Source organism: Priapulus caudatus, unplaced genomic scaffold (assembly GCF_000485595.1).
Source record: "Priapulus caudatus unplaced genomic scaffold, Priapulus_caudatus-5.0.1 Scaffold113, whole genome shotgun sequence".
Classification (NCBI taxonomy): domain Eukaryota; kingdom Metazoa; phylum Priapulida; class Priapulimorpha; order Priapulimorphida; family Priapulidae; genus Priapulus; species Priapulus caudatus.
This window is the reverse complement of record NW_014577174.1, coordinates 143,833-156,087: the sequence shown is the minus strand read 5'-3', so window position 1 is coordinate 156,087 and position 12,255 is coordinate 143,833. Positions and strand designations below refer to the sequence as shown.

The window sequence follows — 12,255 nt, the reverse complement described above, 5'->3', positions numbered from 1 at the left end:
TTAATTTTTGTCGTTTTTCGCGCGGACGTTAGGACGGCGAGTGGCGAGTGCTGCCTGAATACGAACGATGACGAACGTGGAGTCGTGCGTCCGCCGCTTTTGACTGCGACGCGCGGACGCCGCACGCTGCTCGCTGCCGTGCTCGCCACTACGACAGTTGCGCGGCTGTGGCACCGTCGCTGCGCAACGAGTGCTCGGCGTGGTGCGACGTCGACCCGCCACCTGCCCCGCTTCCACACCCTACCTGGCGTCGTACGGCGTTTGGTAACTGAGGTTGTGACTTTTTACGCTGCTAGGCAGGCTACCTGGCCATCAATTTTGGGTTTGGTACTGTAGGTTATGTATACCCTATGCCTGTTAGAGGTGCCAACGAACACCCGCTGCCGTTTCCACCACCGTACCTGGCGTCTACTGGCTTTGGAAAACTGTACGGTATGCTACGTTTTACGCGTTGCCTAGGCAGTACCCACGGATACCTGTTTCTTCGTTTCACAGTTAGCCTGGCGTCGTACTGGGTTCGGTTAACTTAGGTATGTTACGTTTTTCACTACTAGGTAGGTGCCTAGCATTGTTTGTATTTGCGAACTGTAGGCTATGTACATTCTACGCTACTGAAGGCAGCGTTACCTGGAATCATGCTATGCTATGCTATGCTATGCTATGCTATGTTGTTACATTACGGTGCATTACGTTATTTTATACGTTATGTTTCTACCTTTGGGTTTTTGTTCTGTTGTGTTACGTATTCTGTTTATTATCTATTTCCGATATTTTCACATACGTCCATGAGATATTCGTGATGTTAAATAAGCTAAGGACTCTTTTTTATCTCTTAATCTCTTAACTATATTTCTTCAATCATATCAACATATGTGGCTGTCAATGCTCGATCAGCAGCTATTGATAAGCACACCTGTGAATCACTATAAAAAAAACGCACTATATAAATAAGCACGCGCACTCCAATAAGTAAACAAGATGACACAGTCCTGCAATACAAAGAGGATCGCTGAGAATTGCACCCTTCTCTTGCAGGATTACGTCATCTTATCTAGTCAAGGAGGGCAGTATACGCATGAACGAACGTGTCAGCATACTAACCAGCGGTGTCGGTGAGCTTAGCAAAGGCCTTCGCGAGGTTGGGAAAGTCGACCCAAGTCTGACAGCCTAGATGGTAGAAGTGCATCGATCGATCGTGGCACAGGTCGCCGCTGTCTGCTAAGTAGGCATTGCCACCGTACACGACCATGTAGTTACCTATCGCAAAAACACACACGCGTCAGCTTATGTCACCTGATCGAATGACATATCTCTCTTGCATACCTGATAGGTAGCTCTAGCGAATGATTGTTGCACCAGCAGGCATTAGGAACTATTGCTGCCGCCCTAGGACTAGAGTTTTATCTGGTTAATTTTGTCTAGAACCTGATTTATTTTTCGTGAGAGATAATATCCAGTTTGTGAATTTTGGACACTGACGATTTTGGTGAAATTACTGAATAACATACAGTTTCGATCAAAGATGGTTGTCATTGTGAAAAATATACAGACAAATTATAAAAATAATGTAAATAGCAACTCAACAATAAAAATAATCAACAAATTATCAACAACCTGACCCAATTATTGCTGACACTAAACCCTCAACTAATTGACAAACAACCGGACAAACAACACGACATCGTCGCACCTATGATGTTGGCGCTGTGATAAGCTCGCGGCGCGGGCGGCATGGCGGCCGGGTGCAGGTAGGGGGCGCCGCTGTCGCCCGTCTCCAGCTGCAGCCAGACGTTCTCGTCGACGTGGTAGGCCCAGAGCGCGGCTACGCGGCGGCCAAACCACGCGCGGTGCTCGCGATGTGCGAACCCGCCGTACACGAGCAGCGATGCCGTCTCGGCGTGGAACACCGCCGAGTGGCCGACGACGCGGTGCGGCGCCCCCTTGCCGTTGCGGTGCACGACGCGCTCCCAGGTGGCGCCGGCGCGCCGCACGTCGACGCGGAACATCGCCGAGGAGAGCTCGTCGTCGCCGATGCCGCCGTACAGGTAGAGCCACCGGTCGCGCACGAGCGTCAGCGAGTGTCCGGCGAGTCCCGGCAGCCCCGTGTCGCCGCCCGCGCCGCGCCGGCGCCACCTGCTGCCCGCGGGATCGTACGTCCACAGCTCGTCCGAGTACGAGCCGTCGGCCGTCGCGCCACCGTACATCCAGAGGGCGCCGTCGTAGGCAGCCATCGCGTGGCCGTAGCGCGCGGAGGGCGCCGCTGACCCCGCGGTCGTCGTCACGGCGACCCAGCGGCCCTCGCTGAAGTTGTAGGCGACGAGGTCGCCGAGGATCGCGTTGAGCGTGTAGCCGCCGAACAGCCAGAGGGCGCCGGTGTCGGGTAGGTAGGCGGCGGCGTGGGCGGCGCGGGGCGCGAGGCCGCAGCCGTCGCACGACACGTTTTGCCACGCGTTGTCGCCCTGCTGGCCGAGCGTGTGCAGGCTGCAGCTGTCGCCGGCGTAGCCGTCCTCACACACGCACCTACAACCAGGAGGAGCGCGCGTTGTCAGATAACAAATCACTTCTTTAATGTTAGTCTCAACATTGACCTTTTCTCATAGAATGGACCTCTATAGACTGCTATAGACCTCAATATCAAACTACGAGATGTTAGGTTGTTAGGTGGTTAGGTTACGAGATGTTGGGCTAACGTTAGGGCTAACAGGGCCCAGGGTATTAACTAAGATTGAGAAAGCTTGAGTCTCAGGTGTCTTGAACATGTGTCCAAGCAAAGCAAGGGGACTCAATGGGCATCTCCCTGGTCTTTTAATGGGTTTTTATAGTTCATAAATAATGAGAAGTGTTCCTTCTAATGCAATAAAGCAAGTAAAAAAAATCGAAATAAAAAAAATCGTACAAAAATCGTACAAAATAAATTCATTAATTGAAATAAGTGCATGGCCGTTGGCAGCCGTTGTCAGCCATCTACAGGAAAATTGACCCTCTTAGTCTAATATGTAAAATTGGACGTCGAAAATACAGCAAAATGGCTCGATAGCTGCCTACAGCACACGAATATAGCGAGACGCGATGCCAGTGCTCTCTACCATTGACAGCTATCAAATTAAACCGCCTGGCCATCGTAAGACAAAGCGTTCAACTCTTATGTTCATCCACTGTTGCATTTTTAACGTGGCAATCTTAAAATTTAGCCTTCAATATTCCATCCTACTCTCATTACTTTATTAATGTAATTTACACTAGTCTATCGCCATGGTCTCGAGTTGCCTATAGTCATCCCAATAACTGTAGTAACAGTAACCACTAACCAAACCTGTAGACTTTCACAGTAGCTCATTGCCTAGCAGGGGGCCAGTGTCCGAAACATTTGAGTCGTAATATTGACTGCATAACTGCATTGTCTGTGGATGCTGACTTCCTTACCTACTTCGCTGCATGTTATTTGAAACTCATAGGCTTTCTATTGATCGTCCTGCACGTGACTGCTAATTACTATGTATATTGTATCATATGTATTGTATTATATATGTATTCTATCATATATGTTCACTGTCAAAGAATCACCATTACTGTATATATGCGTATCGGTCTATCCACTTGATATTATCTAACGCTATCCCGTGCTGCACGGTTGACATGGTAACAGGCATAACACGATAAGACACTCACATTAACAAGGGCGCATCACTTCATAACTAGTAAGCAGAGATGATGTCAAGCGAGCGACGTCTGACACGAAACACTCGGGCGGGACGACATTAAAGAGATCACGTCGCCGTAAATAGTAAAAGTTAAAAAAAAGTATGCCCACTTTTTCACAAAATGTAAGTGATTCTGTTCACCTTTTATGGTTAAATTGCTGCATTATATTTCCTATTTTGCTGTTCCGTTCGATGTGAACAAACGCTCGTGACTCATACATAGCCCATAGCAAGCATTTAATGTCGTGATAAATATATCAAATCACCCAGTTTTTTTGGGGATTTTTAACTAGTTGAAAAACAATCTTATCAGGTAAGTATTTGAGGATACATTTAGTACCGTCAGTACTTACTTTTCACGTAAAATGTGAAATTTTCTTTACAAATATACACCATAGAAAGTCAATATAAGATGAGGCGAGCGTTTGGCTTACCTCTGCGCCTCCGCGCTGCACGTCCCCCTCCCGCGCGCCTCGCCGCAGCCCTCAGGGCAGATCTCCACGTGACAGGAGTCGCCCTTCCAGCCCGGGTAGCAGGAGCAGCGCCCCAGAGTGGCACTGCACGAGCCATGCTCGTTACAGTCGGCCGGACAGTCGTGGATCTCGTAGGAGGCGTTGAAGCCCGCGCGAGCGTAGTTTGTATCGCTGTATAGATGCACCAACATCTGAAAGATACGATGCCGTCGTGATAGCGACCCATCGAGCACGGCGACACCCTAACGATGACTTACCGCGCACAGTAATGATAACCATCATCATCATCATTACCTATCGTCACCACCGCTATCATCGTCATGTTAACTATTATCATCATGATCTGTGTCACGGTCGTGTTAACCAGCACGACAAAGACACCGCGGTCGAATTTGAATCTTGTTCGGAGCAATGAAAGTGTTGCGTCTTGGGTGTAATCGGAAATCTTAAGGCAACGCGGCGATTTGCAGGAGCACCAAAAGGAAACTTTTCCTTCAAGGAAGACTTATCAAGGCAACTATTACCAACTACTAATTTTGATGCGTGAGACAAAGAGAGACAAATACACAACATTGAATTTACGAAAAGCAGGGGCGGATCCAGAGGGTTTGGGTGACCAGTTTCCATATGTTGTTCTGCAGGTAGGGGGGTCCGGGGGCATGCCCCCCCCCCGGGAATTAAAAAAAATGAGGCTATATTTGGTGTATTCTGGTGAAATTTGAGGCCTGTGACCGGTTTCTGGAAACCGGTGCAAACCGGCCTAAATCCGCGCCTGAAAAGGACATGGAATCAAACCAGTTAGGGTAGCTACGGTGCGTCATCACCACGAATAATATTCAGCGACACCAAGGGCAAAACAAGGACAACCACCACGACACTTGACATCGGTCCCCGGGGTGAAATTCCACCTCGGACGTTCGCCCCGATAGGAACCTGTCCGGCAGAGTGAGCACGCCCTGAACGTGACTTACGTATCCGGATGTGGCCGTGAGTGGCGGCGGAACCGTGGGGCCGCTGAGGGTTGCCAGCGTGGGGGCGCTGTAGTTGTTGCCGTCGTATATGAACACATAGTCGTAGGAGCATTCCGTGTCCAGCTGCAGGAACGTGATCGTGATGAATCTCCGAGAGCTTCCAGCTGCAACATACACGCGGTACGATGAGGGGTTAGAACAACGTACCGAAAACAGTGACGTCAATCGTCATAATGACGTACCGACAACAATGACGTCGACCTCATAATGATTCGGTTTACGACAACAATGACGCCTCGAACCGTTATTAACGAGTACGACAACAAGTGACGACGACCTGGTCATTCAAATGACGTACTCGACCACAATACGTCGCACCGTTATAACGACGTTACCGACAACAATGACGTCGACCCGTCATAATGGACGTACCGACAAACAATGGAGCGTCACGCGTTCATAACGATGTCCGACAACAATGACGTCGACCGTTATAATGACGTACTAGACAAGCAATGACGTCGACCGTCATAGACAAGGGAATGACCATCGACCGTTTAACACATGTACCGACAACCAATGGACGTTCGACTGTCTATAAAATGACGTACATGACAACACATGACGTCGACCGTCATAACGACACACAATGACGTCGACCGTCTAAACGACGCTACCGACAACAATGACGTGACCGTCATATATGCTCCGTACATTGCTCCGTCGTGACCATCACGGTCCAGCGCTGCGACACTCGCCCTCCACACTCCACGCTCCTACAGGCACGTTCGCTTCCAGAACTCGCCTTACTTCCGCTCTCAACGCTGTGTCCGTCCCCCTTCCTGTCCCCCACCTCCTCCATCCCTAACTCCATAACATGACTTCTTCGACCCCTTTACTCTGGCTCCACTACCCCTGCCCTTACCTCTCTCATTTCCTCCACGTCATAGACACACAGTCCCTTCTTACCTCCTCCTCTCCTGCTCGCTCCACACGTACTACCTCCTACTCCGTCACTTCACCGCTCTCAAATACCGCCTGTCGCGATCCCCTCCGTCGCCTCTCCCCTGTTCCGCCATACGATCTGTTCCCGTTATCTACTCTACATACCACCTCCCGTCGACTCTCCCTCCATCATCTCATACTCCTGCCATACCGTCGAGCTATCCATCCCCTTCGTAATCGTCATATGTCTCACGTACCCTGCTCTATCGCCGGCTCGCTACCTCTTAATCCCTCGCACTCCTGCCTTCGTCCCGCGACTGCCCCACTAATACCTCGTTCATAACGAAAGTACCCTCCTTTCCGCCAACTAGACTAGCTCTACGCGTGTGCACGCCCTGCGGTCACACGCTCTCATCTATGTCGCCAACTCCCATCGACCAGACCTAGACGATCCATGAACCACCAATGCGTCGACCGTCATAATTGGACGTACGACAACAATGACCCGCTATCTGACCTATCCTAAGATTGATCCCCCCGCACGCATCCTCACCTGCACCCTCCTCTCCACTGTTCCACACATTATCCTCTCCTCCTGTACCGACCCCCTCTGCTCCACGCCTTCCCCCCACTCCCTGTGTCCTTTCCGATATACTCTTGCTCACTACCCCACTACCAATACTCTCTCTGAGTTAATTCTAACTAGACATAGCTCTATCGTGCGCCAGACTCGCGCGCTCAGTACCTCCGCACCCGCCTGCACCTCTCTATCCTATCTACCCCCGCACGAGCTGTCTTCCTCCCTCCATCGATCCACGACGCGCCCTTCCTCTCTACATCCCGATCCGCAGCCACTCTCGCCACCTCTCCAGCACCATTCCCACACGATCCTCTCGGCTCTGGCGCTACGATCGTCGCCATAGGCTATCGCGTCTCGGGCCTTCAGCAATAGCTCGTGTACTCTCAGTCCGCATCGCTCACATCTTTACTCTCCTTCATTCCCGCCTGATTCCTCCCCCCTCCGTCCTCAACCGTTTAACCCGGTGACGACCTGCAGCCTCACCGCCTACTCCTACAACTCCCTCCTCACCGCCCACACTCTCCTATCCCGCTACCTTGCTCCGCCGATCCTCGTTCCCTCACGTCTCCTGCCACGCCCTTTCCATCTCCTCACACACTACCTCCCTCCCTTCTTCCTCTCGTCTCTGCACCTCCCTCCCCTGCCCTCGTCCCTGCCCTCCCCCCCTTGTAACTGCCACTCTTTCTCTCCCCGTACGAAACAATGAGAGTCAACCGTTATAACGACGGTACCGACAACAGTGATCGGCGCTCTCGACCGTGCCCTCACCTCTCTGTCCGGCAACCACCCCTCCCCACCTCCGCGTGCCCCAGCTAACCTCGTCCTCACCTCATCATCATCCTCGTCCCACTCCTTTCCCCCGCATCCTCTCCCCTCCTGTACTCCGCACCCTCTCAGCGCGAACAACCCCTGCAGGCTTATTACCCCACATTGCTGAACATCCGCACTCCGACCGTCCTCTCTCCCCCACAGACATACATATCTTTATAACGATGCCGCTTCCCTCCCATCTCCGCGTCTCCCACTCTTCCTCATCCCACACGTCGTCCTCTCCCTCCCCTATTTGATACCACCTATCTTACTACCGCACCCCCTCTCCCACCCTCGTGCGGCTTAACGCTGCTCAGACCGCAACAGTGACCGATCGACCGTTCTATCCGCATCATTGACGTTACGACAAACCCACTCCTCTGATCGCCTGTGTATCTCTCGACGTTTATAACGACGTCACCCGACAACACACTGACGTTTCGGACCGTTTATAACGACGTACCGACAACAATGAGCGTCGGACCGTTTCATAATGACGTTCACGAACAACACTATGATCGTGTCCGGTACCGTCTCTCTACCTCTATAACCGATTTCTTCTGTTACGACACGAATGACGTCCGACCGTTATGAACGACGTTACGACAACAATGACGACGACCGTTATAACACTACGCGACAACAATAGACGTCGATCGTCATAATGACGTACGACAACATGACGTCGACCGTTAGAACGACGTACCGACACAATGATGTCCGTCGACCCGTTATTACTACGATCCCCTTTTCCCGTACCGATCTAACAATGATCGTCGACCTCATTTAATGACGTAACCGACAACTAATAGACGTCTCGACCGTCAGTTAATGGACGTTACCCGCACACACATGTACTGCTCGATCTCGTATATAACGACGCTACGCGACAACCATTTCGTGTACCATGTCGACCCGTTATATACGATCCGTACCGACAGCAACAATGACGTGTCGACCTGTTTCCATCAATTGGACGTACGACATAAATCAATGACCGCTCGGACGTCCATAATGTACCTTATCCGACTTAATCAATGACTCGTTCATCCTCTGCGCATCCTCTTTCTGTCTCCCCACCTCCCTCCTTCTCATACTCTCTCTCCACTCCACGCCTCTCCTCCTCTATCTCCCGCACTTCCCCTCTTAGTGCTGTTTTCTAACCTTCTTCTCCCCAACTTGACGTCTGTCTCGACCGTTATTAACGAGTCGACAACCAATGACGTCGACCGTCATAATGACGTACAGGACAACAATTGACGTCGATCGTCATAATGACGTACCGACAAGCTAATGACCAGTTGACCGTTAGAACGACGTACAGACAACACATGACGTCGAGCCGTCTAGTAATGACGTACGTCCGACAAACAATGACTCGACCGTCAATAATGACGTACCGACAACAATGACGTTGGACCGTGTATATTACGACGTACAGACACAATGACGTCGATCGTCATAATGACGTACAGACAACAATGACGTCAACCGTTATAACGACGTACACGACACAATGACTCGATCGTTCATAATGACGTACAGACAACAATGACGTCGCGACGTTATAACGACCGTACCGACAACAGTGACGTCGATCATCATAATGACGTACCGGACACTCCTCACAATGATGTCGACCGGTTATAACGACGTACCGACACACATGCAACATCGAGCGTCATAATACGATTAGCCGACAGACAATGACGACGACCGTATAAACGACGTAACCGACAACCAGGAACGTCGACGCGTCATAACGACCGTACCGACAACCAATGACGTCGAGCCGTTATAACGATCGTACCGAACAATGACTCGAGTCAATGACCGTATGCACAACTCGACGCCGTTATAACGTACTACCGACAATAATGACGGACGACGTTCATATAACGACGTAACCGACAACAATGACGTCGACCGTCATAACGACCGGTACCAGACAAACTCGACGCGTACGACCGTTAACATGTAGCGACAAAGGTGATGAACAACAATGACTCGGACCGTTGTCCAAGGCCATATGACGTACGAACAACAATGCGTCACCGTATATAACGACATCCGAACAACAATGACGTCGGACGTTCATTAACGGACGTCCGAACAACAATGACGTTCGACCATCATAACGAGTAACGACACAATGAAGATCGACCGTCATACGACGTATCGACAACAGTGACGTCGACGTTATAATGACGACGAACAACAATGATATCGACCGTCATGACACGTACAGACAACAATGACTCAACCGTCATACACGGACAACAATGACATCGAGCCGTCATAATGACGTACCGACAAACAATGACATCGACCCGTTATAACGATCGTACCGACAACAATTGACGTCAGCCGTGTATAATAGCTACCGACAACAATGACATCGACCGTCATAATGACGCGTACCGACAACAAATGACATCGAGCGTGCAGTAACGACGTAAATCCACAATGACGTCGGACCGTATAATCGACGTACCGACAAACAATGACGTCAGCCGTTATAATGACGTACCGATCAAACAATATGAACTTTTCGACCGTTAATAATGACTACGAACACACAATGACGTCGATCCGTCATGACGACGTACAGACAACAATGAGCGTCAACCGTATAAGCGACGAGACCAATGACACACTCGAGCGTCATCAATGAGACGTACCGACAACAGCGGATTTCGTCTTTAGTCTCATCTTCTTCAGCCGCCCATACAACCATACCAATGCAAGCCAGTGCACGCACTCGCGAGCCTTCTTCTCTTCGCTCTCTCTCTTTCTAAACAGGCAAGCGCTCACAAATCCTCCATCTACGTGGTTCTCCGTTTCTTCGCGCCTTTCCACTAGATCTCAACTCTTGTCCAGCTTTATTCTTTCTCCGTTTTTTCTCTTCTCCCTTCCTCTCGCTCGCTCTCTCTCTCTCTCTCGCTCTCTCTCCTCTCTCGCTTCTCTCTCTCTCCCTCTCTCTCCCTCTCTGTCTCTCTCTATATCTCTCTCTCTCTCTCTCTCTTCTCTCATCTCTCTCCTCTCTGCTCTCTCTCTCTTCTCTCTCTCTCTACTCTCTCTCAACAGGCACGCACTCCCAATCTACACCTGCATACATAGATTTCATTTTTCCCTCCCTTCCCACACTAGATCTCACTTCTCTCGTCCGTCTTTATTCTTTTCGTTTTATCTAGCCTCTCTCTCTCTCTCTCTCTTCCTCTCCCCCATGAAAAACCTCTCTACAATTTCCTTCCTGATCTATTTGCCCTGTGCTAAGAATCTCTTTCATGGGGCCAGCCTCTATATAAGTGTGCCTACAATGCACGCGCCGAGAAACACTAGTCAATTTCTTGCAGTGGTATACAGATCTGCAGTCTGCACAGCCTCTCATACCCCACCGCGCACGCACGGCAAGCAGCGCGCGGCGCGCAACACACCACACACACACACACACACACAGAAACACTCACCCACACGCAGCAGAAACGCGCACTAACGCACGACACACACACTCGCACACATACAGAGAGTATTAGAGATCAACTTTACCTAAGACCACCGAACCAACTCCCATCACGCTCAAGCACGCACACGCGCACACATACAGAGAGATAAACACAACCTTACATGACACAGACACACACGCTCAAGCACGCACACGCGCATGCACACACGCATGCATACAGAGATACAAACACTACCTACAGACACACACGCTCACGCATGCACGCACGCAGAGTAGAAAGCTCGCCTACATCCACTACTGCAATGCACACCTCTCAGCCATAAAAAAACACGTACATGTTGTTTCTTTCACCTGACAGGTTTCACTCATCATCACTAACGATGACAACACGTGCATCGATTCAAGCACCACTTCGTTGTAACAGTAATTAACTCTCTACCACCACCTGCAGCCTAGCATTACCTAACGCTTCAAAAAGCTAGGCGCTGCGCACGTACGATGCTATAGTTCGTGCGACGAAATGAAATGCACGGTGTCATGAAATAGTCACAGCGAATTAAAGGGTCATGAATATTAAATACAGTAGGTTTTGGCAGCCGGCTCCTTCGCCTTCAATCTCTCACTGCCTGCGGAGTCAGGCAATGCACGCTGGCTGAGCAATAGACCGACCAACGATCGATTGCTTGCTTAAACGCGGGGCAGCTGTTAGACTAGAGGTTATGTAATTTCCCGCACACCGATTGACTACTGTGATACGCGCGTATTGCGCATTCACTCACGTGAACTCATAAATCCTCCACGAGTGGATAATGCCGCGCGAGTAATTGCTCTCGAAAACATCTACGAGCATAAAGACGAAACTCCTCATCATTCCTGACTAGCTACCCGCAGGTGATATAACCAATATTATTTAACGGCAAGTACGTATATAGGGGGAGTATACTATGATGCCAAACCACAGCAAGGTAGCAAGGTGTAGAGTGAATTATACGAGAAGCCATCAACCAGAGCGCAGAGGTCAGAACAGAGGTCACCGAGGACGGAGCATGGTGGAAACAGAGGAGGGTGGGGAGACAGAGGAGATAGGGAAAGAGGAGGGTAAGGAGAGAGGAGGGTGGGGAGGGAAGAGGGTTGGAACAGAGGAGGGTGGGAACAGAGGAAGGTGGGAAAGGAGGAGAGTGGGGACAGAGGAGGGTGGGGACAGAGGGGATAGGGAAAGAGGAGGGTAAGGAGAGAGGAGGGTGGGGAGGGAAGAGGGTTGGAACAGAGGAGGGTGGGAACAGAGGAAGGTGGGAAAGGAGGAGAGTGG

General features: G+C 50.5%; 1 protein-coding gene across 1 annotated transcript in view; it reads right to left on the bottom strand.

Moving 5' to 3' along the window:
- LOC106805406 (multiple epidermal growth factor-like domains protein 8) overlaps positions 1 to 12,255 on the bottom strand; it is a 26,966-nt gene continuing 14,711 nt past the window's right edge. Inside the window, exons 3-7 of the mRNA XM_014806979.1 lie at positions 5,146 to 5,309; positions 4,136 to 4,365; positions 1,691 to 2,520; positions 1,098 to 1,257; positions 1 to 133 (exon numbers count right to left, since the gene is read on the bottom strand). Coding sequence (XP_014662465.1) covers positions 1 to 133; positions 1,098 to 1,257; positions 1,691 to 2,520; positions 4,136 to 4,365; positions 5,146 to 5,309 — 1,517 coding nt within the window. The remainder of the gene's footprint in view (positions 134 to 1,097; positions 1,258 to 1,690; positions 2,521 to 4,135; positions 4,366 to 5,145; positions 5,310 to 12,255) is intronic.